The following is a 23,470-nucleotide window of genomic DNA, read 5'->3' on the forward strand; positions in this document are numbered from 1 at the left end:
TGATCGTGTCATCCATCAAACCTGATTCAAAATATACCATACTGTCAGTTTCTGAGGACTAAGAGGTTTTATTCGTCGGAACAATCGTTCGAAACACAATCACAGGATCTTTGGAAGAGGTTTTTCGACTGTGGATATCCCAGAACGAAGATCTCACAAGCATACAATAAGGCCAAGATGGCGAAAAGAGACGAACTACTAGTGTCCCGTCATAAACCTCAGAATCAGATACAAGATGATAATGTACGTTTCATCAGATCATGTAATCCTCCAAGGGATTTGATGCAAAATTCCGTAACAAAGTATTGGGAGGTATTACATCTTGACCCTATTCTGACCAAGTCTCTCCCCCTCCACCCTTCAATTACATATAGGCGTGCTAAAAATCTAAAAGACCTTTTGGTCCAAAGTTACTTTCCTGGCCCCTGTCCACAGAGAAGCTTTGGTTCTAGGGGCCCCAAGTGGGGCTGCTTCTCGTGTGGGAAATGTGTGGCCTGTAATAACATCGACAGGGCCTCACATTTCTGTAACCTTATTAAGAGTGATAGACAATATCACCTATAACATCATGTGTAACACCTTAGGGGTGATTTACTTGGCAACTTGCCCTTGCCGGTGTGTATACATCAGCATGACCACAAAAGAACTAAGAAGATGCACACGGGAACATATCCTAGGTATAGAGGCAGCTAAGGAGGAGAAAGATGTAACTTTGCTTAAACCTATCCCTAGGCATTTCAAGCAATTTCACAACTGTGACAGTAGTCAACTTTTTTTATACAAAGTTGTCATTTTAGAGAGATATTTCTCTCACCCAGCATGGGTATATGTAAAAATACACCCCAAAACACATTGCCCAACTTCTCCTGAGTATGGCGATACCACATGTGTGACACTTTTTTGCAGCCTAGGTGCTCAAAGGGGCACAAATTCCTTTTAGGAGGGCGTTTTTAGACATTTGGATTCCAGACTTCTTCTCACGCTTTAGGGCCCCTAAAATGCCAGGGCAGTATAAATACCCCATTTTGGAAAGAAGACACCTCAAGGTATTTTGTGATATCACAAGTTAGTGGAATATGAGACTTTGTAAGAAAAAAAAAAATGAAAAAATATAATTTTCCGCTAACTTGTGACAAAAAATAGTTCAACTTCTATGAACTCACTATGCCAATCAGCGAAGACCTTAGGGCGTCTTCTTTCCAAAATGGGGTTATTTGTGGGGTGTCTGTTCTGCCCTGGCATTTGAGGGTCTCCGCACACATTACATGTATGGCCAGCATTAGGAGTTTATGCTATTCTCCTAATATTGAGTATACGGGTAATGAGATTACATCAGAAAAAGGTGACAGGGGCTGTTATGTTATTATACTGTAAACTACTGTATAGTGGGGTGCTGTATACTGTGGGCTGCTATACTGCTCTACTATATACTGTGGGGTACTGTATAGTGTGGGGTGCTATACTGCATACTGTGGGTTGGTGTATACTAGAGGGTGCTATACTGCATACTGTGGGGTGCTGGGGTGCACTGTAACACTGGGGTGAGCTGAGCCCTGGTCTCCTTCCTGCAGAGCGGTGCCCACTTCCAGCCTGAGCCCAGCTGCCCAGAGCACTGATCCTGAGCCGCTGGAGTCTTCAGAACTGGAAGTATTTATATCACTGGACTCTACCAGATGTGTGGATTTTTTGTGTGTTGTGGTGGAGAGCGTGATTGCCTGCTAAGGTGTGGGAAGGCGGGATCCAGGGGCCCAAGTAAATTTTTGCCCAGGGTCCAATCAATATTAAAGACGGCCCTGAGCCTAGATGCGCAAAGGTGCCCAAATTCCATTTAGAAGGGCATTTTTAGACATTTGGATCCCAGACTTCTTCTCACACTTTCGGGCCCCTAAAAAGCCAGGGCAGTATAAATACCCCACATGTAACCCCACATTGGAAAGAAGACACCCCAAGGTATTCAATGAGGGGCCTGGCGAGTTCATAGAATTTTTTATTTTTTTTGCATAAGTTAGCGGAAATTTTTATTTTTTTTGTTTTTTTCTCACAAAGTCTCACTTTCCGCTAACTTAGGACAAAAATTTCAATCTTTCGTGGACTCAATATGCCCCTCACGGAATACCTTGGGGTGTCTTCTTTCCGAAATGGGGTCACATGTGGGGTATTTATACTGCCCTGGCTTTTTAGAGGCCCTAATGCGTGAGAAGAAGTCTGGAATATAAATGTCTAAAAATGTTTACGCATTTGGATTCTGTGAGGGGTATGGTGAGTTCATGTGAGATTTTATTTTTTTACACAAGTTAGTGGAATATGAGACTTTGTAAGAAAAAACAAAAAATTAATAAATATATATTTCCGCTAACTTGGGCCAAAAAAAGTCTGAACGGAGCCTGACAGGGGGGTGATCAATGACAGGGGGGTGATCACCCATATAGACTCCCTGATCACCTCCATCATTGATCATGCCCCTGTAAGGCTCCATTCAGACGTCCGCATGTGTTTTGCGGATCCGATCCATGTATCCATGGATCCGTACAAATCATACGGACGTCTGAATGGAGCCTTACCAGGGGGGTGATCAATGACAGGGGGGTGATCACCCATATAGACTCCCTGATCACCCCCCTGTCATTGATCACCCCCCTGGTAAGGCTCCATTCAGACGGCCGTATGATTTTTACGGATCCATGGATACATGGATCGGATCCGCAAAACACATGCGGACGTCTGAATGGAGCCTTACAGGGGGGTGATCAATGACAGGGGATGATCAGGGAGTGTATATGGGTGATCACCCCCCTGTCATTGATCACCCCCCTGTAAGGCTCCATTCAGACGTCCGTATGATTTTTACGGATATATGGATACATGGATCGGATCCGCAAAACACATGCGGACGTCTGAATGGAGCCTTACAGGGGGGTAATCAATGACAGGGGGGTGATCAGGGAATGTATATGGGTGATCACCCGCCTGTCATTGATCCGATCCATGTATCCATTGATCCGATCCATGTATCCATGGATCCGTAAAAATCATACGGACGTCTGAATGGAGCCTTACAGGGGGGTGATCAATGACAGGGGGGTGATCAATGACAGGGGGTGATCAGGGAATCTATATGGGTGATCACCCGCCTGTCATTGATCACCCCCCTGTAAGGCTCCATTCAGACGTCCGCATGTGTTTTGCGGATCCGATCCATGTATCCATGGATCCGTAAAAATCATACGGACGTCTGAATGGAGCCTTACAGGGGGGTGATAAATGACAGGGGGGTGATCAATGACAGGGGGTGGTCAGGGAATCTATATGGGTGATCACCCGCCTGTCATTGATCACCCCCCTGTAAGGTTCCATTCAGACGTCCGCATGTGTTTTGCGGATCCGATCCATGTATCTGTGGATCCGTAAAAATCATACGGACGTCTGAACGGAGCCTGACAGGGGGGTGATCAATGACAGGGGGGGTGATCAGGGAGTTTATATGGGGTGATCATGGGTGATCAGGGGTTTATAAGGGGTTAATAAGCGACGGGGGGGGGGGTGTAGTGTAGTGTGGTGTTTGGTGCGACTTTACTGACCTACCTGTGTCCTCTGGTGGTCGATCCTAACAAAAGGGACCACCAGAGGAGAAGGTAGCAGGTATATTAGACGCTGTTATCAAAACAGCGTCTAATATACCTGTTAGGGGTTAAAAAAAATCACATCTCCAGCCTGCCAGCGAGCGATTGCCGCTGGCAGGCTGGAGATCCACTCGCTTACCTTCTGTTCCTGTGAGCGCGCGCGCCTGCGTGCGCACGTTCACAGGAAATCTCGGGTATCGCGAGATGACGCGCTGATGCGTCCAGGAGGAGTAAATCAACCACCTCCCGGACGCATCGGCGCGTTAGGCGGTCAGGAGGTGGTTAACTTATACCTTCATAGTAATATAGACTGACAGGGTGATTGAATCCACTGTGCGACAACAATAATTATGACACTATGGAATAAGGTCTCCAGTTTTGATAAAAGACAAAGTGTTACCCCCAGTCTGGCGGAATGGTTTACAGTGCTGTAAAGCAGTCTTGACGCGTTTCCCCTTACTCAAAAGGTTCATCAGGAGACCATAAAGGAGTATATAAAAAATAAATGAAATACAGAAGTTGCTGCTAGGATAAAGCGGCTACAACAAAAGTTGCTGCTAGGATAAAGCGGCTACATAACAACCGTTCAAGTCATAGAGGACCATGGTTAGGGTCCAAAAATGAAAGAAAAGAACCAAGGTTGCTGGAGCATCCCGAGGTGGATTTTAACTGTTAGAGACCATACAGATAATAAATGAGCAGGCAAGATATATAAAAAAAATAAAAAAATTGTCAAATGATGGTAATATACTTATCCGGTCATGAGGGTCTCGCCAACCAGTGATCCACAATCAGGGGTGCTCCAGGGGGCTGAAAAGATGATGCTCCAATTTGCAGGTCAACACACCGACTACTTATACCTTACAGGTGGGGGTGGTCCTCCCTAGTCCTGCACCAATCACCTTCCCACCAAAGTCTCATGTGACCCCACACCTAGAGAGAATTATAAAAGGTCCTAGGAGTGTCCCACTATAAGACAGGTGGCAAGCTGGACAGGCAGTGGTTAATGTATTATTAATATTAACTAAAGCCTCTACTGACCGCTTATATAGTAATTGGGGTGGTCCTCCCTAGTCCTGCACCAATCACCTTCCCACCAAAGGCTCATGTGACCCCACACCTAGAGAGAATTATAAAAGGTCCTAGGAGTGTCCCACTATAAGACAGGTGGCAAGCTGGACAGGCAGTGGTTAATGTATTATTAATATTAACTAAAGCCTCTACTGACCGCTTATATAGTAATTGTTGGTTCTAAATTGTGGCTGGAACGCACGCCGAGAAAACCAAGATGGCCGTGCGTTCCACCCACGGCAGCCAATCACCGCCCGCCTACGTCATCAGTGTGCTGCGGGCCCGGGACCATGCATTCCATAGCGGCTCACAGGGGGCGTGGTTATGCGTTCCATCATCTGATCAGCGCTCCCACACCCTCAATTCAATAGTAAGAGTGTTCACATGTCGCAGAAGTACCAGGCCATCCTTTTGAAATATAAAATAACTGGATGGACTAATAGAGGAATGCAATTTAGGTCATATGGGTGGGCTGATAACCCAAATAATTCACAAAAATAAATCAAAGTGTAGGGAAAGGAGGGTATATGAGAGGCCATAATCATGCGGAGGAGGACTTATAAAAATATTCCTAGCCAATTCAGATGGAAGGTTAAGAACATACATGAGGGGCCATACACAAGCTAAGGGGGAGGGATGTTTCTGCCACTGGTAGATGGATTGAGGTTTGGGGGGCGAGTGGTGTGTCGAGTTGCATGCTGTTTGTAAATAACGTATATTTCAATGCATAGATACACAGGGATAGGTGATATGAGGACCATTCAAATGTATAAGAGTCCTAAATTCTGTATATTAACACTTCACGTGTCGATAAGCTTTTAGTTTTTGTCCAAAGAGGATGAAGTAACGGGTAAATCAGAAACAGGAGTACCAGGAACCGGAAATATTATAAAAAACAGGAGAAGGTAAGTTGCTCATTCAAACCTGCTGGGGATTGCGACTGGAACAGGAAGATCCATCCCGACTCCTTCTGGAGGATCCTGCGGTCCCAGTCGCCCCCCCCTGGGTGAACGTCTGACCAGTTCCAGTCCGGAGAAGCGAAGAGTTCTCGGATCACCACCATAAGCTTCCCACATGTGGTTCGCAAGTGAGGTGTCTTTCTTGTTTTTAATATCATTGAGATGTTCAAGTATGCGCTTACGAAATTCTCTAAAGGTTTTGCCCACATAGTCCTTAGGGCATGCGCATTGGGCCAGATAGACCATCCCCTTGCTCCGGCAGTTAAAAAAGTCACGACTATCATATATTTTCCCCGTGACTGAGCATGCATTTGTTTTTGTGTTATTAATATTTTTACACGCCATACAGGTTCCACAACGGAACGTGCCCAGTGGCCTCCGATCCAGCCACGTTCCCTTGGGAGTCGGTCCCGAATAGTGACTATGCACCAATCTGTCGCGGAGACATCTGCCCCTCCTGAACGTAATGCCGGGGCGAGGGGGAAGCCTGTCCCATACATCGGGGTCCATTAACAGAATAGGCCAGTACTTGGTGATAACCTCCCTCACCTCCTGACTCATAGTGTCAAAGGTAGAAATAATTCTTATGACCTCATCATTCCCTTTTGACTGTCTGGGTATCAACAGGGTATTACGCTCGCAGAGGGATGCATTACAATTGGCTGGCCACAGCTGAAACTCCAGATTTAGGGTACTGCTATTTTGGCAATTGTATTTCACCCCTCAATAAAATTGCAAGCACAGCCAAGCCCCTGATGTAGGATATAGCAAAAAAATAACCACACTATTGATGGTTAAATGGACTTGGTGGCAGCTTGCCCCTGATGTAGGATATAGCAAAAAAATAACCACACTATTGATGGTTAAATGGACTTGGTGGCAGCTTGTGCTGGTGCACCACAAGACACAAAATGGCCGCCGATCACCCCAGAAAAAAGTGACTGAAAAACGCTCTGGGCAGCCTAAAAACAGTGAGCAATTGAATAGCAGCAGTTCAATGATCCACAGCTGTAGATCGATCACTGAATTAATTGTTTTTGAGGAGTTAATCACTGCCTAATCTCGCCCTAACAGTCGCAGCTGCAACCTCTCCCTACACTGATCAGAGCAGAGTGACGTGCGGCGCTACGTGACTCCAGCTTAAATAGAGGCTGGGTCACATGCTGCACTGGCCAATCACAGCCATGCCAATAGTAGGCATGGCTGTGACGGCCTCTTGGGGCAAGTAGTATGACGCTTGTTGATTGGCTGCTTTGCAGCCTTTCAAAAAGCACCAAGAAAGCGACGAACACCGAACCCGAACCCGGACTTTTACGAAAATGTGTCACGGACACCCCAAAATCATACAGTACGGGTTCGCTCAGCCCTAATCCTAACTATTCAGTTGGCCTATGTTTATACCTCTTTCTATTGATATACATACAAAAGCAACAAAACATTGATATGTGAAATCTATTATCTATTTTTCATTTTGGTTTTTTTACTCTCTGAATTCCAAAAGCCATAACTGTTTTTACTTATGCATTCACATAGCCATATTAGACAATTGTTTTTTGTGGGACAATTATACTTTCTAATGGTACCATTTAGTATTCCATATGATGAAGTAGAGTAGCTGGAGAAAAATCTATGGAAAAAAATGCAATTCTGCCATTGTTTTATGGGTTTTGTTTTCATGGTGTTCACAGAGTGGTAAAAATGACACATTAGCTTTATTGTGTAGGTCAGTACAATTACATTGATGCCAAATTTATATGGTTTTTGTCATGATCTAATATCCTTAAATTTTTTGGGGGGGAAAGGAGATTTATTCTTTACATCATCATATTCTGATACCTATTACTTGATATTTTTGTATACGGAGCTGTATATGGGCTAATTTTATTAAAACTATTTAGGGGAATGTATGACTTTTTGCTGATTTTTTTAGGCTACTTTGACACTTGCATTATGGATCTGCACAAACGCATCCGTTCAGATAATAGAACCGCATGCATCCGTTCAGAACGGATCCATTTGTATTATCTTTAACATAGCCAAAACAGATCCGTCTTGAACACCTTTGAAAGTCAATGGGGGACAGATCCGTTTCTATTATTGCCATATTGTGTGAGTGAAAATGGATCCGTCCCCATTGACTTACATTGTGTGTTAGGATCTGTTTGGCTCAGTTTCATCAGACGGATACCATAATGCTGCAAGCAGCGTTTTGGTGTCCGCCTCCAAAGCGGAATGGAGACGGAACAGAGCCATACTGAGCCAAACTGATGCATTCTGAGCAGATCCTTATCCATTCAGAATGCATTAAGGGCAAAACTGATCCGTTTTGGACTGCTTGTGGGATCCTTAATGAATTTCACAAATGGAAACCAAAACGCCAGTGTGAAAGTAGCCTTATTCAATTTTTGTTGGAAGGCGAGCAAAAACTGTGATTTGTCCATTTATTTATTTTTCGCTACCTCAGTCATGATGCAAGATTAATACTTTAATATTTTAAGAGTTCAGGCATTTTCGGTGACAGGAATTGTGTATGTTTTTTACAGTTTTCTTTGTTTTTGTTTTTTATAAAATAAGTAAGGTGATGTGAATTTCTAAACTTCATTTTTAGCCCAATAGAGGCTTTGAACATGCAATTACCAGATTGTTTCTCCCAAAGACTGCAATAGTGTACCAATGTAGTCTATGGGAAAATTGTACATGAGGAAGGGCTCAATAAGAACTTAAGTATGCCAGGTCTGGGAGACTTTGCAGGAGCTGTCCAGTTGCTATGGCAGCCGAAAGCCATGTACATGTATGTCAGATGCTAGGGATGAGTTAAAAAGTTTGTGCCAACATTAGATTTTTTTTTTATGTATAGCATGAAAAACTAATTATTTTCTATTAACAAAAATGGTCCAGTTTTGAGATATTATCTTTACCTCACTACAATGGCAACCCCTGTAACAGATTAATTGGAGCAATGAATGGCAGAAGCTTTAGTTCCATGTGAAGTACCCAACTGGTTCTATCTTTGTCAGAAAGATATAGTTTTGTACATTAAATTGAGTATTATTTTTTTAATCAATTATGTTGTAACCCTTCTAAGAGAAGGTTAGACATTGTCCATTACATTTTCATCTCTTCCCTAAAATATGTAAAGAAAATAAATACATGTGAAGATTTTATTATACAGTTTATAGAATCAACTTTTGTAAATAACTGAAAAAAGAGAGACTGGATCCCACCTGTCAAGTTAGAATATATTAGTGAACTCTAAACACTCAGTTTATCTTACACAACATGTGTTGTTAACCTGACATTAATGTAGACATTTTTTTTTTCCTTAGGTGCATGGAAGAAACTTGCTATCTATAGATTTTGATAGAAATTCCCATACAGAAAAAATATATGATGATCATCGGAAGTTTACTCTAAGGATTGTCTATGATCAGTTAGGACGGCCACTTTTGTGGCTTCCAAGCAGTGGGCTTGCACCTGTCAATGTATCTTATTTCTTCAATGGTCGCTTATCTGGACTTCAACGTGGAGCAATGAGTGAAAGAACTGAGATGGATAAGCAGGGAAGAATTATTTCTCGCTCGTTTGCAGATGGAAAGACATGGAGTTATACATATCTTGAAAAGGTATGCAGCACTTTCTGATCAGATGTAGTAATTAAATCAAAGCTTATGATTCCCTGCTTGAAAACAGATAGAGGGACTGAAAATGAGCTATGTGGTACAGTATACTGGTTTATGTGATTTGGTGTATTATATCTGAGTATAAAGAGTAAATCCCGACTGGACTCCTAGGATAAGAAGTGTTGGTCCTTATTAACATCCATATTGTGATTGACAGCTTTCTCTCTACACACTGATAAAGGGAATGCTGTCAAATCAAACACATTTATAAACCATCTTCTATCTCTCAGTCATATCCTTATTCAAGTAATAAAATTAGTGTCCTTTACTATCAAAATTTATAGTTCAAAATGTTATTTTCTAATGTTGGACATATCTCTTGAAAATATTCTTCAGTGCAGAGAGCTTTTTGCCACTTTATTACTGATTTCATTTCTATACATTCTGCATATTTTGGGACTTTGATGTTTATTGTTAAATAATGCAATATATATATATTTTTTTGCAGTCTATGGTGCTTCTTCTTCAAAGTCAGCGACAGTACATCTTTGAATATGACTCATCAGATCGTCTTTACTCTGTAACTATGCCAAGCGTAGCTAGACACAGTATGTCAACTCATGCATCTATTGGCTACATCAGGAACATATACAATCCCCCAGAAAGCAATGCATCAATTATTTTTGACTACAGTGAAGATGGCCGGATTCTTAAAACGTCTTATCTTGGTACTGGCCGACAAGTGTTCTATAAGTATGGAAAACTATCTAAGTTGTCCGAAATCATTTATGACAGTACTGCAGTCACATTTGGATATGATGAAACTACAGGAGTTTTAAAAATGGTTAACCTCCAAAGTGGTGGTTTTTCTTGTACAATACGTTATCGAAAAATTGGACCCTTAGTGGACAAACAAATATACAGGTTTTCTGAAGAAGGCATGGTGAACGCAAGGTTTGACTACACTTACCATGACAACAGTTTCCGTGTTGCAAGTATTAAGCCTATTATAAGTGAAACCCCACTTCCCGTTGAACTATACCGCTATGATGACATTTCTGGAAAAATTGAACACTTTGGAAAATTTGGGGTTATTTACTATGATGTTAATCAAATCATTACTACTGCTGTGATGACACTGACAAAACATTTTGATACTCATGGCCGCATCAAAGAAGTCCAGTATGAAATATTTAGGTCACTTATGTATTGGATGACTGTGCAGTATGACAGTATGGGACGAGTTATAAAAAGAGAATTAAAGCTTGGTCCCTATGCTAACACAACTAAGTACACATATGAATATGATGGAGATGGTCAGCTGCTGACTGTTGCTGTTAATGACAGACAAACATGGCGCTACAACTATGACCTAAATGGTAACCTGTACCTGTTGACCCCTGGAAATGGTGTACGTCTTCTGCCACTGAGATATGATCTCAGAGATCGAATAACTCGATTGGGGGATGTACAGTATAAAATAGATGATGATGGTTTTTTGAGCCAAAGAGGTGCAGATATTTTTGATTACAACTCAAAAGGTCTTCTCACCCGAGCATATAACAAGGTCCTTGGATGGAATGTACAATATCGTTATGATGGACTGAGCCGTAGATCCTCATGCAAAACCAACCTAGGCCTCCATCTTCAGTTCTTCTATGCTGATCTCCACAACCCAACACGGGTTACCCACATTTATAATCACTCAAACTCAGAAATTATTTCTCTGTATTATGATTTGCAAGGCCACCTTTTTGCAATGGAGAGCAGCAGTGGGGAAGAATATTACATTGCCTCTGATAACACAGGCACACCATTAGCAGCTTTCAGCATCAATGGGGTGATGATTAAACAGTTGCAGTATACACCCTTTGGTGAAATTTATTTTGATTCCAATCCAAACTTTCAGCTTGTCATTGGGTTTCATGGAGGATTATATGACTCTTTAACAAAGCTTGTTCATTTTGCCCAGAGAGATTATGATGTGTTGGCTGGACGTTGGATATCTCCAGATTACACTAAATGGAAGAAAATTGGAAGAGACCCTGCTCCTTTTAATTTATACATGTTTAAGAACAATAATCCTCTGAGTACTGAAATGGACTTAAAAAACTATGTGACAGGTAAGTGAGTACTGCCAAAAAGGGCATTTAAAGAAGACATGTCACCACAAAATGCAATGCAATCTGCAGATAACATAGTATAGAGGAGAAGGAGCTAAGCAGATTAATTTGTGGGAAAAGATTCAGAAAGTTCAGTTGTTCATGGGGGCTTTCTTATCAGTGACTGACAACTATATCTGTATACACACTTACCCATGGAATGCTATCAATCACTGATAAGATGGCCTTGATATACAAATGAAGTCAGAAAAAACAGAGTTATGCTCAGTTATTTCTGCTATATACAATGCTGAGGATTGCACTTGATGTTTTGGAGGCAGATTCTCTTTAAAGACCATTTTTTTATAATTACTAAATTGCTGTCAGTCAGTTCGTGTAGGCGTGTGCACACTTACTGTCCCACCATGTTGCACGTCCCCGTGATGTTCACGATCTAATTTGATATCTGCTCTATCAACTTTGAATGTTCTTTTATGCGCCTACCATGGTGATCACCGGTGGCGGTAAATCAGGGTTCCAGGCCAGAGACGGGAGGGAGCCGTGAGAAAGAGAGACCACATCCAAGGGAGGAATAATTTTTTTTCAAATTTAAAATTATAGAGTTGAAATATGGGAGAAATTATTAAAGCATAAAAGTGTGACAACTTTTCAAAGTTTAATCATTGAATGAAAGGATGTGGCGCACATTAATTACTGAATAATATATTAAATTTTATTCCCTGTCACCTATGCATAGCAGGCGTAAAAGAAAAAGTATTGAAATTTATTAAGCTGTCAGCAGTGGTACATCAAACCAAAAAATTGGTGAATTTCACTAGAATATATAACTGACATTTTTTAGTTTTGTTTAACCTGTCTACTAGGTATAGCAGTGGTACTATACACCCAAAAATTTGTTAATATCAATGAAAATTACATTATTTTTTTGTTTATCCTGTCTACTAGGTATAGCAGTGGTACTATAAACCCCAAAATTGGTTAATTTCACTAGAAAATGTTAATGAAAATTATATATATTTTTTTAACTGGCCTACTAGGTATAGCAGTGGTAATATACACCCAAAAATTGGTGAATTTAAACCTAAAATGTAAATGACAATTTGAATTTCTTTTTAACCGGCCTACTAGGTATAGCAGTGGTACTATAAACCCAAGAATTGGTAAATTTCACCCGAAAATGTTAATGAAAATTATATTTATTTTTTTAACTGGCCTACTAGGTATAGCAGTGGTAATATACACCCAGAAATTTGCGAATTTCACCCAAAAATGTAAAATTGTTTTTACCTGTTTAGTAGTTATAGCAGTGGTACATCACACCCAAAAATTGGTGAATTTCACCAGGAAATGTAACTGACAATTTTTTTTATTTTTGGGCTGGTCTAATAGGTATATTAGTGGTATATCACACCCAAAAATTAGTAAATTTCACCAGAAAAAGTAACAAACAAATTTAATTAATTTTTTTCTGTTTACAAGGTATAGCAGTGGTACGTCACACCCAAAAATTGGTCAATTTCACCCGAAAATGTTAATGAAAATTATATATTTTTTTTTAACCGGCCTACTAGGTATAGCAGTGGTAATATACACCCAAAAATTGGCAAATTTCACCCAAAAATGTAAATGACAAAGTAGTGAAATTATATAAAATAAAATACGTACAAATAAAATAAAAAATTTGTTTTATGTGGTGGAGTTCCATATGGAGTAGGAGTTTGAGGAGGCAGTGGACGTTGTGGAGTAGGTGGAAGCGGCGGTGGAGGAGGACGAGGTAGCCAACACAGGTTTTTGGTTTTAATTTTATTTTTTTTAATTAGGGTACACTCTAAAATAGTGTGAAATATCCAAAATACAAGAACGAGCAATTGGCTGCTTAGTGCTGGTATACATGTCTATTCTGCACAAGGTACGGGCAAGTCCTGAGGGATCCATGCCTGGTTCAGTTTAATGAACGTGAGCTTGTCCACATTGGCTGTGGACAGGCGGCTGCGTTTGTCTGTGATGACGCCCCCTGCCGTGCTAAACACACGTTCAGATAATACACTGTCTGCAGGGCAGGCCAGCACCTCCAAGGCGCAAAGGGCAAGCTCAGGCCATGTGCCCAATTTAGAGACCCAGAATTTGAAGGGGCAGACCCGTCATTCAGTATGTGTAGGCGTGTGCACACATACTGCTCCACCATGTTGGTGAAATGCTGCCTCATGCTAAGACGTTTCATGTCAGCTGGTGGTGCTGGTTGTTGTGGTGTGCTGACAAAGCTTTTCCACATTTCGGCTATGTTAACCCTGCCTTTTGAGGTGCTGGCGGTGCCCCAGCTGCGTTTGCGACCTCTTCCTCATCCTCTGCCTTGTGCTTCCACTGTGCCCCCACTGTCAGGTGGGAATGCCACCAGCAGCGCGTCTACCAGCATGCGCTTGTACTCGCGCATCTTACGATCACGCTTCAGTGAGGAAATTAAGAACGATACGTTGTCCTTGTAACGGGGATCCAGCAGCATGGCCACCATGTAATCAGCACAAGTTAGAATGTGGGCAACTCGGCGGTTGTTATGGAGACACTGCAGCATGTAATCGCTCATGTGTGCCAGGCTGACCAAAGGCAACGAAAAGCTGTCCTCTGTGGGAAGTGTATTGACTGTGTCCTCTGTATCCCCCCATCCATGCACCAGTGATGGCCATGATCTGGACTGGGTGCCACCCTGCTGTGAACATTGTTCCTAGTCCTCCTCCTCATCCTCCACCTCCTTATCCTCCAGAACTGTACCCTGGCTGGAGAATTGTGTACCTTGGGTTTGTGGGTGCAGGAACACACCCTCGGAGCCACTTGGGAATGACTGGCCGGAAACCCTACTAAATGATCCCTCTTCCTCCTCCTCCTGTGCCACATCCTCTTCCAGCATCGCCAGGAGCGTTTTTTTAAGGAGACAGAGAAGGAGACAAAATCAGCACATGCTCCAGGCAAGGGATGTGAGTAAAACTGGCTAGTCCCAGAGCTGCTACGAGATTTCGCCCATTATCGTACAACACCAGGCTGGACTTGAGGCTGACTGGCACCAACCACTCATTGGTCTGTTGTTCAAGGCCCACCCACAGCTCCTGCGCGGTGTGGGGTTTGTCCCCCAAACAGATACGTTTTAAAACTGCCTGCTGTCTTTTACCCCTGGCTGTGCTGAAGTTGGTGGTGAAGGTGTTACGCTGATCGGATGAGGAGCTGATAGAGGATGAGGAAGCAGACTTGGAGGAGGAAGCAACAGGAAGCAAACTGAAGCGCCCTGCAATCCTCGGTGGTGGAAGGACACGCGTAGCTAGAAATGACTGAGCCCCTTAGCAAAAAAAATGTATGGCCCCCCCTCCCGGATCTCCCACCCCCACATACCTCTCAGAACTCCCCACCACATCTGAAGCTCCTTATGCACTTGCGACGGTTACGCGTAGGACTGAGCACAGACAGTTGGTCACTAGCAATGCATTTGTGCCAGTGTAGGAAATGTACGAATCTAAATGTCTGTGTATTAAAGAAGATTGTTAAATTGTAAAGGGGTCTGTAACACAAGAAGGTGAAAGTACATATTGTGGGGTGTGTTTGTCTATTAGACAGAAGGTAGGGATATGTATCTTGTGTAATTTGTGTAATAACGCTGAGAACAGCGTTATCGGCACTGGCCATGTTGGTGGAGTACTCAAAACAGCCCAACAAGGAACACAGGTCTCGCATGGAGGCCCAGTCATTGGTGGTGAAGTGGTGCTGTTCTGCAGAGTGACTCATCGGTGTGTGCTGCAGTTGAAACTCCACTATCACCTGCTGCTGCTCGCACAGTCTGGTCAGCATGTGCAAGGTGGAGTTCCAACTTGTGGGCACGTCGCATATGAGGTGGTGAGCGGGAAGACCGAAGTTATGCTGCAGCGCTGACAGGCGAGCAGCAGCAGGGTGAGAACTCCGAAAGCGTGCACAGACGGCCCGCACTTTATGCAGCAGCTCTGACATATCGGGGTCATTTTAAAGGAAAATCAGCACATGCTCCAGGCAAGGGATGTGAGTAAAACTGGCTAGTCCCAGAGCTGCTACGAGATTTCGCCCATTATCGTACAACACCAGGCTGGACTTGAGGCTGACTGGCACCAACCACTCATTGGTCTGTTGTTCAAGGCCCACCCACAGCTCCTGCGCGGTGTGGGGTTTGTCCCCCAAACAGATACGTTTTAAAACTGCCTGCTGTCTTTTACCCCTGGCTGTGCTGAAGTTGGTGGTGAAGGTGTTACGCTGATCGGATGATGAGCTGATAGAGGATGAGGAAGCAGACTTGGAGGAGGAAGCAACAGGAAGCAAACTGAAGCGCCCTGCAATCCTCGGTGGTGGAAGGACACGCGCCAAACTGCTATACGCCTCAGGCCCAGCCGCCACTGCATTTACCCAGTGTGTTGTTATGGAGATATAACGGCCCTGACCGTGCTTACTGGTCCACGTATCCGTAGTCCGGTGCACTTTGCCACAGATGGCATTGCGCCAGGGGCGTAGCTAGAAATGACTGAGCCCCTTAGCAAAAAAAATTTATGGCCCCCCCTCCCGGATCTCCCACCCCCACATACCTCTCAGAACTCCCCACCACATCTGAAGCTCCTTATGCACTTGCGACGGTTACGCGTAGGACTGAGCACAGACAGTTGGTCACTAGCAATGCATTTGTGCCAGTGTAGGAAATGTACGAATCTAAATGTCTGTGTATTAAAGAAGATTGTTAAATTGTAAAGGGGTCTGTAACACAAGAAGGTGAAAGTACATATTGTGGGGTGTGTTTGTCTATTAGACAGAAGGTAGGGATATGTATCTTGTGTAATTTGGGTATTAGGGAGAGTAAGGGGTATATATCTAGCGCTGATACACGTGTAGGTGAAGAGCGGCTCTGTATCAGCACTAGATATACAGGTATACCCCTTACTCTCCCTAATACCCAAACTACAGAAGATACATATCCCTACCGTCTGTCTAATACATGCACACCCCACGATATGTTCTTTCACCTTCTTGTGTTACAGACCCCTCAGATAGGATTAGGTGGCTGTGTCTTCACCAATGCCATTAACCATTGCCACACCACACAAATTAAAGGGATTCTGTCATCAGATTTAACCCCTCTAACCTAAACATATGCTCATGTCCAGACAAATAAGAAGAATCCTAAGCTGGCCTTATTAAACCTCACTGTGGCTCTATTTGCTCCAAAAAAAGGCTTTTATAACCTGTCAATCACTTACTTAAGGTGCCCAAGGGGAGGTCCATTAATACAGGGTGCCCGGCTGCACCCCTCGCCGTCCGGTGCCCAGTGCCCCCTTCCCTGTCTTCTGTGCCGCTATCTACAGTTCAGCGCCGCTGGGCACCAGACGGGGAGGGGTGCGGTCGGGCACCCTGTATTAACGGACCTCCCCTTGGGCACCTTAAGTAAGTGATTGACAGTTTTTTTGGGGGCAAATAGACCCACAGTGAGGTTTAATAAGGCCAGCTTAGGATTTGTCTTATTAGTCTGGACATGAGCATATGTTTGGGTTAGAGGGGTTAAATCTGATGACAGAATCCCTTTAAATAATGCAGCCGCGCCTGCCAGGCTTGAGCAGGTATATGTGTGAATATGGATTAGGGAAGATGCTGAGATCCGGCTGTACCTCACTGTGAGGTACAGCCGGATCTCAGCATCTTCCCTATTCACACATATACCTGCTCAAGCCTGACACAGCTGCATTATTTAATAGTGTGGTGTCGTAATGGTTAATGGCATTTTGGCAAAGACACAGCCACCTAATCCTATCTGAAGGGGTCTGTATTACTGGAGTTATTTAATCTGTGTGTGTGAGGTACAGCCGGATGTACCTCACACACACAGATGAAATAACTCCAGTCTCCTCACTTGTCCACTACACTAGTCTCCAGAGTAACTCCCAGTTACAGTACTCCACGTCACTCCACTGACTGCCGCCTCTGGCTGCCGCTTCGGTCGGACAGACTCAGATAGTGACAGACTCAGTCCCACTCCTTAGTCAGCCCTACCGTCAGCCACTTGAAGTTGAACCGACCGACACCTGACCGAACCGTACCCATACTGCGCGCTCGCCATGCGCCAAGCCAGCCACCATCACTCCAGCAGCTTCCTTGTATGTGCCACTCCTACTATGCGATTCCGCCTCCTTCACTTCCGGCGAACCGACGCCCAGACTGCCTCTCTACCTCCACCCTCCGGATCCGAGTCCGACTGCCCCTATCACAGCGCCACCCACGCCCGGTCCACTCGCCACATTAATTAAAAAAAAAAATTTAATACTCAGTCAGCTGCGGGCCCCCTACTTGAAAAGTAGTGGCGGCTGGGCACGACATACTGTGGGACAGCCACCGCCATAAGGCCTTTAAAACTATCCATCTCCACCAGACGGAATGACAGCATTTCAAAGGCCAGTAAATTAGAAATGCTGGTACTCAGGGCTAGGGATTGCGGGTGGGTAGGGGAATACATCCTCTCCAGCGTTTGGGAGATGGAGAGCTGAACGCTTCCGTGGGACATTGTGGAGATGCTTAGTGACCCAGGTGTTGGTGTTGCTGGCAGATCCTCTGTTTGCGGGGTGGCAGGTGGCACTGTCACTCCAGAGGTGGATGAAGAGGCCAATACTGCAGCAGAAGAGAAAGCAGGAGGAGCCAGAGACCTTTCTTGGGTTTTTAGGGGTCTACTCCACTGCAGCTCGTGCTTTGCACTTAAATGCCTGGTCATGCAGGTTGTGCTCAGGTTGAGAACCTTTATGCCTCACTTCAGACTCTGATTGCACAGCGTGCAAACCACTTGTGTCTTGTCGTCAGCACATTGTCTGAAGAACTGCCATGCCAGGGAACTCCTTGGAGCTGGCTTTGGTGTGTTCGGTCCCTTGCTGCGGTGGGCAGTAGCAGGCGTACTGTCTAGAGCAATGGTGGCGAACCGCTCAGAGGCCAAGTGCCCAAACTGCACCCAAAACCCACTTATTTATTGCAAAGTGCCAACACGGCAATTTACCCTGAATACTACAGTCAGTATAGTATATCTTCCATGTACGTTATCATTTAGCTATAATAGCTGCCTACATTCAGTGCACTGCCTGTGCTGTTCATAGTGCGCCCTGCGCTGATGAATGGCAGGAAAAGTCTAAGGCATATTGGTACACCATAGACTTTTTCCAGGGTGTGGGTGCCATAGGTTCGCCATCACTGGTCTAGAGGATGGCCGCTCCGCTTTTGCACCCTGCTCCCTCTTCTGCTGGTGGCTCTGTGCGACCACTACCTCCAAACTACATAGGTCACTCGCATGACCTTCATTCCATGTGGGGTCGAGGACCGCATCGTCCTCCACATCATCTTCCACCCAGTCTTCACCCCTGCCTTCCTTGTCAGTATGCACACCTTTGAAAGCCCCAGCAGTTGGCACCTGTGTTTCATCATCATCCGAGACATGCTGCGATGGTCCTTCCATGTACTCATCTTGAAAGATAAGTGGTTGGGCATCGGCATCTCTTCCACTTCTGGGGCAGGGCTAGGTGGATGGCCCTGGGAAACCCTGCTAATCATCAAAAAGCATTAGAGACTGCTGCATGACTTGGGGCTCAGACTGCTTGGTTGATTTGCAAGGGGGTGAAGTGAAAGACTGATGGACATCGTCTGGAGGTGCCAACTGTGGTCTTTCAGCAAGAGACTGGGTGGGAGATAATGTGAAGGAACTGGATCCACTGTCAGCAACCCAATCTACTATCACCTGTACTTGTTCAAGCCTCACCATTCGTAGAGCCGCATTAGGCCTGACCAAATACCGCTGCAGATTCTGTCGCCTACTTGCACCTGAGGAAGGGGTTTCACTTGTTCATGTAGCTGGCACAGATCGATCACGTCCTCTCCCTGCAACAGGAGCTCCACCAGCAGCACCACGACCTGGGCCACGTCCATTATTTGACATTCTCCTCATATTTCTCTAATTTAGGATCTTGCCCTAAATGGGTGTTTAATTAATAGTAGAATAGAACAACAGTATGTAAAGGGTGTATCTCACACGGCCTGAACCAGACTAGGCCTCAATTAAATATTTATTTGCCCAAAATGGCTGTATTTCAAATGGTTGTATGTCAAATGCCTGAATCAAACCCCTGTATGTAGAGGGTGTATATCACACGGCCTGTGTCAGTGTAGGCCTGAATTAAAGATGTCTTTGCCCAAAATGGCTGTATTTCAAATGGCTGTTGTGAGAAGGCACAATGTGCCATAACAGATGGTAGATACATCTCACAAGGTACCTGGCTTCAGTGAAATTAACCGGTAATGTTTTGTCAGTAACCCTAGGTTACTGACAGTTGTTAGAAGTAGTTTAGTTGCTAGCTCCAGCTGATCCGGGCCAGGTTTCATTGGAGTAGTCAAAAAGCAGGTTGGGATGACTACTCCCACGTATCCAGGCCAGGTGTTGCCTGGCCTATTTAAGTCAGGAATCCTAGTAGAGCTGGGGTGTGGTTCCTAGTCTGGAAGTGTAACAGACTGGGAGTAAAGCTGTGTGGCGTTTTGCTGTAGATAAGCCTGCCGTTGCCTACTCTTTTCCCCCCTCTCCAGCGGGTGATGGAACTCTGGAACTACGGAGGACTGTGAGTTGTACCATTTCATATGGACTGTGTTTCTTTGTGTTTACCCGCTGAAGTGAGCTAGTATTTGTTAAGTCTGTGTTGAGCAAAATGAAAGATTATCCCCACACTGTATTTCAAATGCCTGAATAAAAACCCCTGTATGTAGAAGCGGTATCTCACCCAGCCTGAATCAGTTTAGGCCTGAATTAAAGATTTATTTGCCCAAAATGGTTGTATATCAAATATCTGAATCAAACCCCTGTATGTAGAAGGTGCATCTCACACGGCCTGAACCAGTGTAGGCCCGAATTAAAGATTTCTTTGCCCAAAATGGCTGTATATCAAATGCCTGAATCAAATCCCTGTATGTAGGGGGTGCATCTCACACGTCCTGTATCAGTGGAGGCCCGAATTAAAGATTTCTTTGCCCAAAATGGTTGTATTTCAAATGGCTGTATTTCAAATGCCTGAATCAAACCCCCATATGTAGAGGGTGTATCTCACACAGCCTGAACCAGTGTAGGCCTGAATTAAAGATTTCTTTGCCCAAAATGGCTGTATTTCAAATGCTTGAATCAAACCCCTGTATGTAGAGAGTGTATCTCACACAGCCTGAACCAGTGTAAGCCTGAATTAAAGGTTTATTTGCCCAAACTGGCTGTATTTCAAATGGTTGTATATCAAATGCCTGAATCAAACCCCTGTAGGTAGAGGATGTATCTCACATGGCTTGAACCAGTGTAGGCCTGAATTCAATATTGGTGCACCAAATGGTAATTCAAATCTCTGAATATAACCCAAATGTATTAAGGGTGTATCTCACAATAACATATGCAGCAAAGGCTGCCAAATAAACTTTTTTTTACCTAAACGGGTGTTTGTTTAATAACTCAATATGGCAGCAGTATATAATCCAGGAATTTCTTACGTGCTTATGCTGCAAGGCCTGAAATATTGTGTATTTTGCCCCAAAAAGGGTGTTTTATTAAAGGGACTCTGTCACCAGTTTCTAACCCCCCCTTTTAAAACTATTGTTCTCTCCATGGTGCCCTTGTCATTACAAAGCTGTTGTTATAAGATAAATCCGCCGTCTAGTTTTGATAAAAATCGCTTTTATCTAACCTGTCAATCTTCTGGATAAGGTGCCCAGGGCGTTTCTGAAGGTCTGAATCTGCCGCTCTCCGCCGCCGCCGTTGGTGCCCAGCTCCTCCCATGATCCTTTCAGCGCCACCTGGATGTAATGAAATCCGCCTCCGGCTCTCCTCAGTGCCCCCTCCTCCTTTTCAAAGATCCCTCGCTCAACGAGGCAGAATCTAAAAGTCTGCATGGGCGCATCAGGCACAGGCCTGTGCGCACGCGCGGGATCTTTGAAAAGGAGGAGGGGGCACTGAGGAGAGCCAGAGGCGGATTTCATTACATCCAGGTGGCGCTGAAAGGATCATGGGAGGAGCTGGGCACCAACGGCGGCGGCGGAGAGTGGCAGATTCAGACCTTCAGAAACGCCCTGGGCACCTTATCCAGAAGATTGACAGGTTAGATAAAAGCGATTTTTATCAAAACTAGACGGCGGATTTATCTTATAACAACAGCTTTGTAATGACAAGGGCACCATGGAGAGAACAATAGTTTTAAAAGGGGGGGGGTTAGAAACTGGTGACAGAGTCCCTTTAATGAAATAATATAAGCCCTGTCTATATAGGGTGTATCTTGCACGGTCTGGGTAGGCCTGAATTCAATATTGGTGCACCAAATGGCGGTATTTCAAATCTCTGAATCTAACCCAAATGTATTAAGGGTGTATCTCACAATGTACATCTGCATCAAAGGCTGCCAACAATTTATTTTTTTGCCCAAACACAACTGACACAATTTGACAGCAGTATATAAGCCTGCAATTTCACACGTGCTGATGCTGCAAGGCCTGAAAATAGTAGTTTTGTCAAAAAAGTGTGTTTTTAAAACCCCAGAAAATTGTGAGTGTATTTCTAGCTTAAATTGCGCACTGACTAATCCAGATGTTGTAGATTGCCAAAAGTGGTTTTTTTTTGGTAACAGAATATGAAAGCTGTATATATTAAACTTGAATTTAACACTTAAATACAGTTTTTTGGCAAAATACTGTGTTTTTAAAACCCCAGAAAATTATGGGTGTATTTCTAGCTTAAATTGCTCACTGACTAATCCAGATGTTGTAGATTGCCAAAAGAGTGTTTTTTGGTAACAGAATATGAAAGCTGTATATATTAAACTTGAATTTAACACTTGCAGATGTTGTAGATTGCCAAAAAAAAATGTGATTTACAATGTCCCAAAAGCTCAGATGCAGTGCTGGTCCACTGAGCTTGCATAAAATGGCCGCCGCCCACCTAACTAACAGACGGATAAAAGTTGTTGTTTTTTTGGTCAATGTGCTCAGGTCAGGATAAAATGTTTGTGCCCTGCACCCACACAACTATTTCTCTGTAGATCGCTGAGTTAGATTCTCCTATTGTCTCCCTGAAATTACCAGTCCAGCATCCTTTCCCTACACTTGAAACAGCAGTGACGTGCAGTGTTACGTGACTCAAGCTTATATAGAGCCTGGGTCACATGCTGCTCTGGCCAATCACAGCCATTAGTAGGCTTCGGGTTCACTCAACCATAGTCATTGACCCAGGGAGTTATTCCGATTGCCAGATTTGTAGTCAGCTAGGATTTTTTTTTCCTAACATGAGGAAAATTGTGTTCTACCTCGTTTTTTACATTTCATTGGATCAAACTTGTATGATAATAAGATGAACTGGATGTACATATGTCCTTTTTTTAGCTTTACTAACTGTATATAGTGTGGTCTTAGGACACTGGCATGTTGGTACGCAGATGTGATAGATACATAGAGATCTATGTAGTTATTGCTACCATATAGTTTAAAATCTGTGAAGTCACCTTTACAGTTGCAGGCTCCTGAAACCAACAATTGGGAATCTGCAATTCAATCTACAGTATAATATCCAAAGCAATTGGTCACGTGATCAGAGGAATCCCACTAGGGGTCCTTTCCTTAATGTAACTAAAACGTAACTTTTATTCAACCTATTAAATAAACTAAATTCCCAAAACAAAAAGGAAATATATTTAAAATAGCACAAAATCTTTTATTGTGATTGCCTCGGGAATGCATGTGTGGTCACAGGCTTTTCATAAATTATTTATTATTTTAGTGTCTTTTGAATTATGTAGTTATGTAATAATTCTCAATAAACCAATTATAATATAGCAGTGTTTAACTTTTTATACTGTTTAGCTATCGTTTAAACCTCAGAGAAAGCTTAATGTTGTGCTTTGAACACAATGTACATTAGATCTCACTGATTCACAATGCTTGTTTCAGAATATCTGTAGCTCAATTGGAAAATCTGCTCTATCTAGCAGTGTTAATGGCTGCACTTTACATTATTGTGGAAGGTTTTGTTTAGCTGCCCTTTA

General features: G+C 43.6%; 1 protein-coding gene across 1 annotated transcript in view; it reads left to right on the top strand.

Moving 5' to 3' along the window:
- TENM2 (teneurin transmembrane protein 2) overlaps positions 1 to 23,470 on the top strand; it is a 3,034,822-nt gene that overhangs the window by 2,869,644 nt on the left and 141,708 nt on the right. The window contains exons 26-27 of the mRNA XM_044277356.1: positions 8,977 to 9,273; positions 9,779 to 11,393. Of these exons, the coding sequence (XP_044133291.1) occupies positions 8,977 to 9,273; positions 9,779 to 11,393 (1,912 nt within the window). The remainder of the gene's footprint in view (positions 1 to 8,976; positions 9,274 to 9,778; positions 11,394 to 23,470) is intronic.

This window comes from Bufo gargarizans, chromosome 2, assembly GCF_014858855.1.
Source record: "Bufo gargarizans isolate SCDJY-AF-19 chromosome 2, ASM1485885v1, whole genome shotgun sequence".
Classification (NCBI taxonomy): domain Eukaryota; kingdom Metazoa; phylum Chordata; class Amphibia; order Anura; family Bufonidae; genus Bufo; species Bufo gargarizans.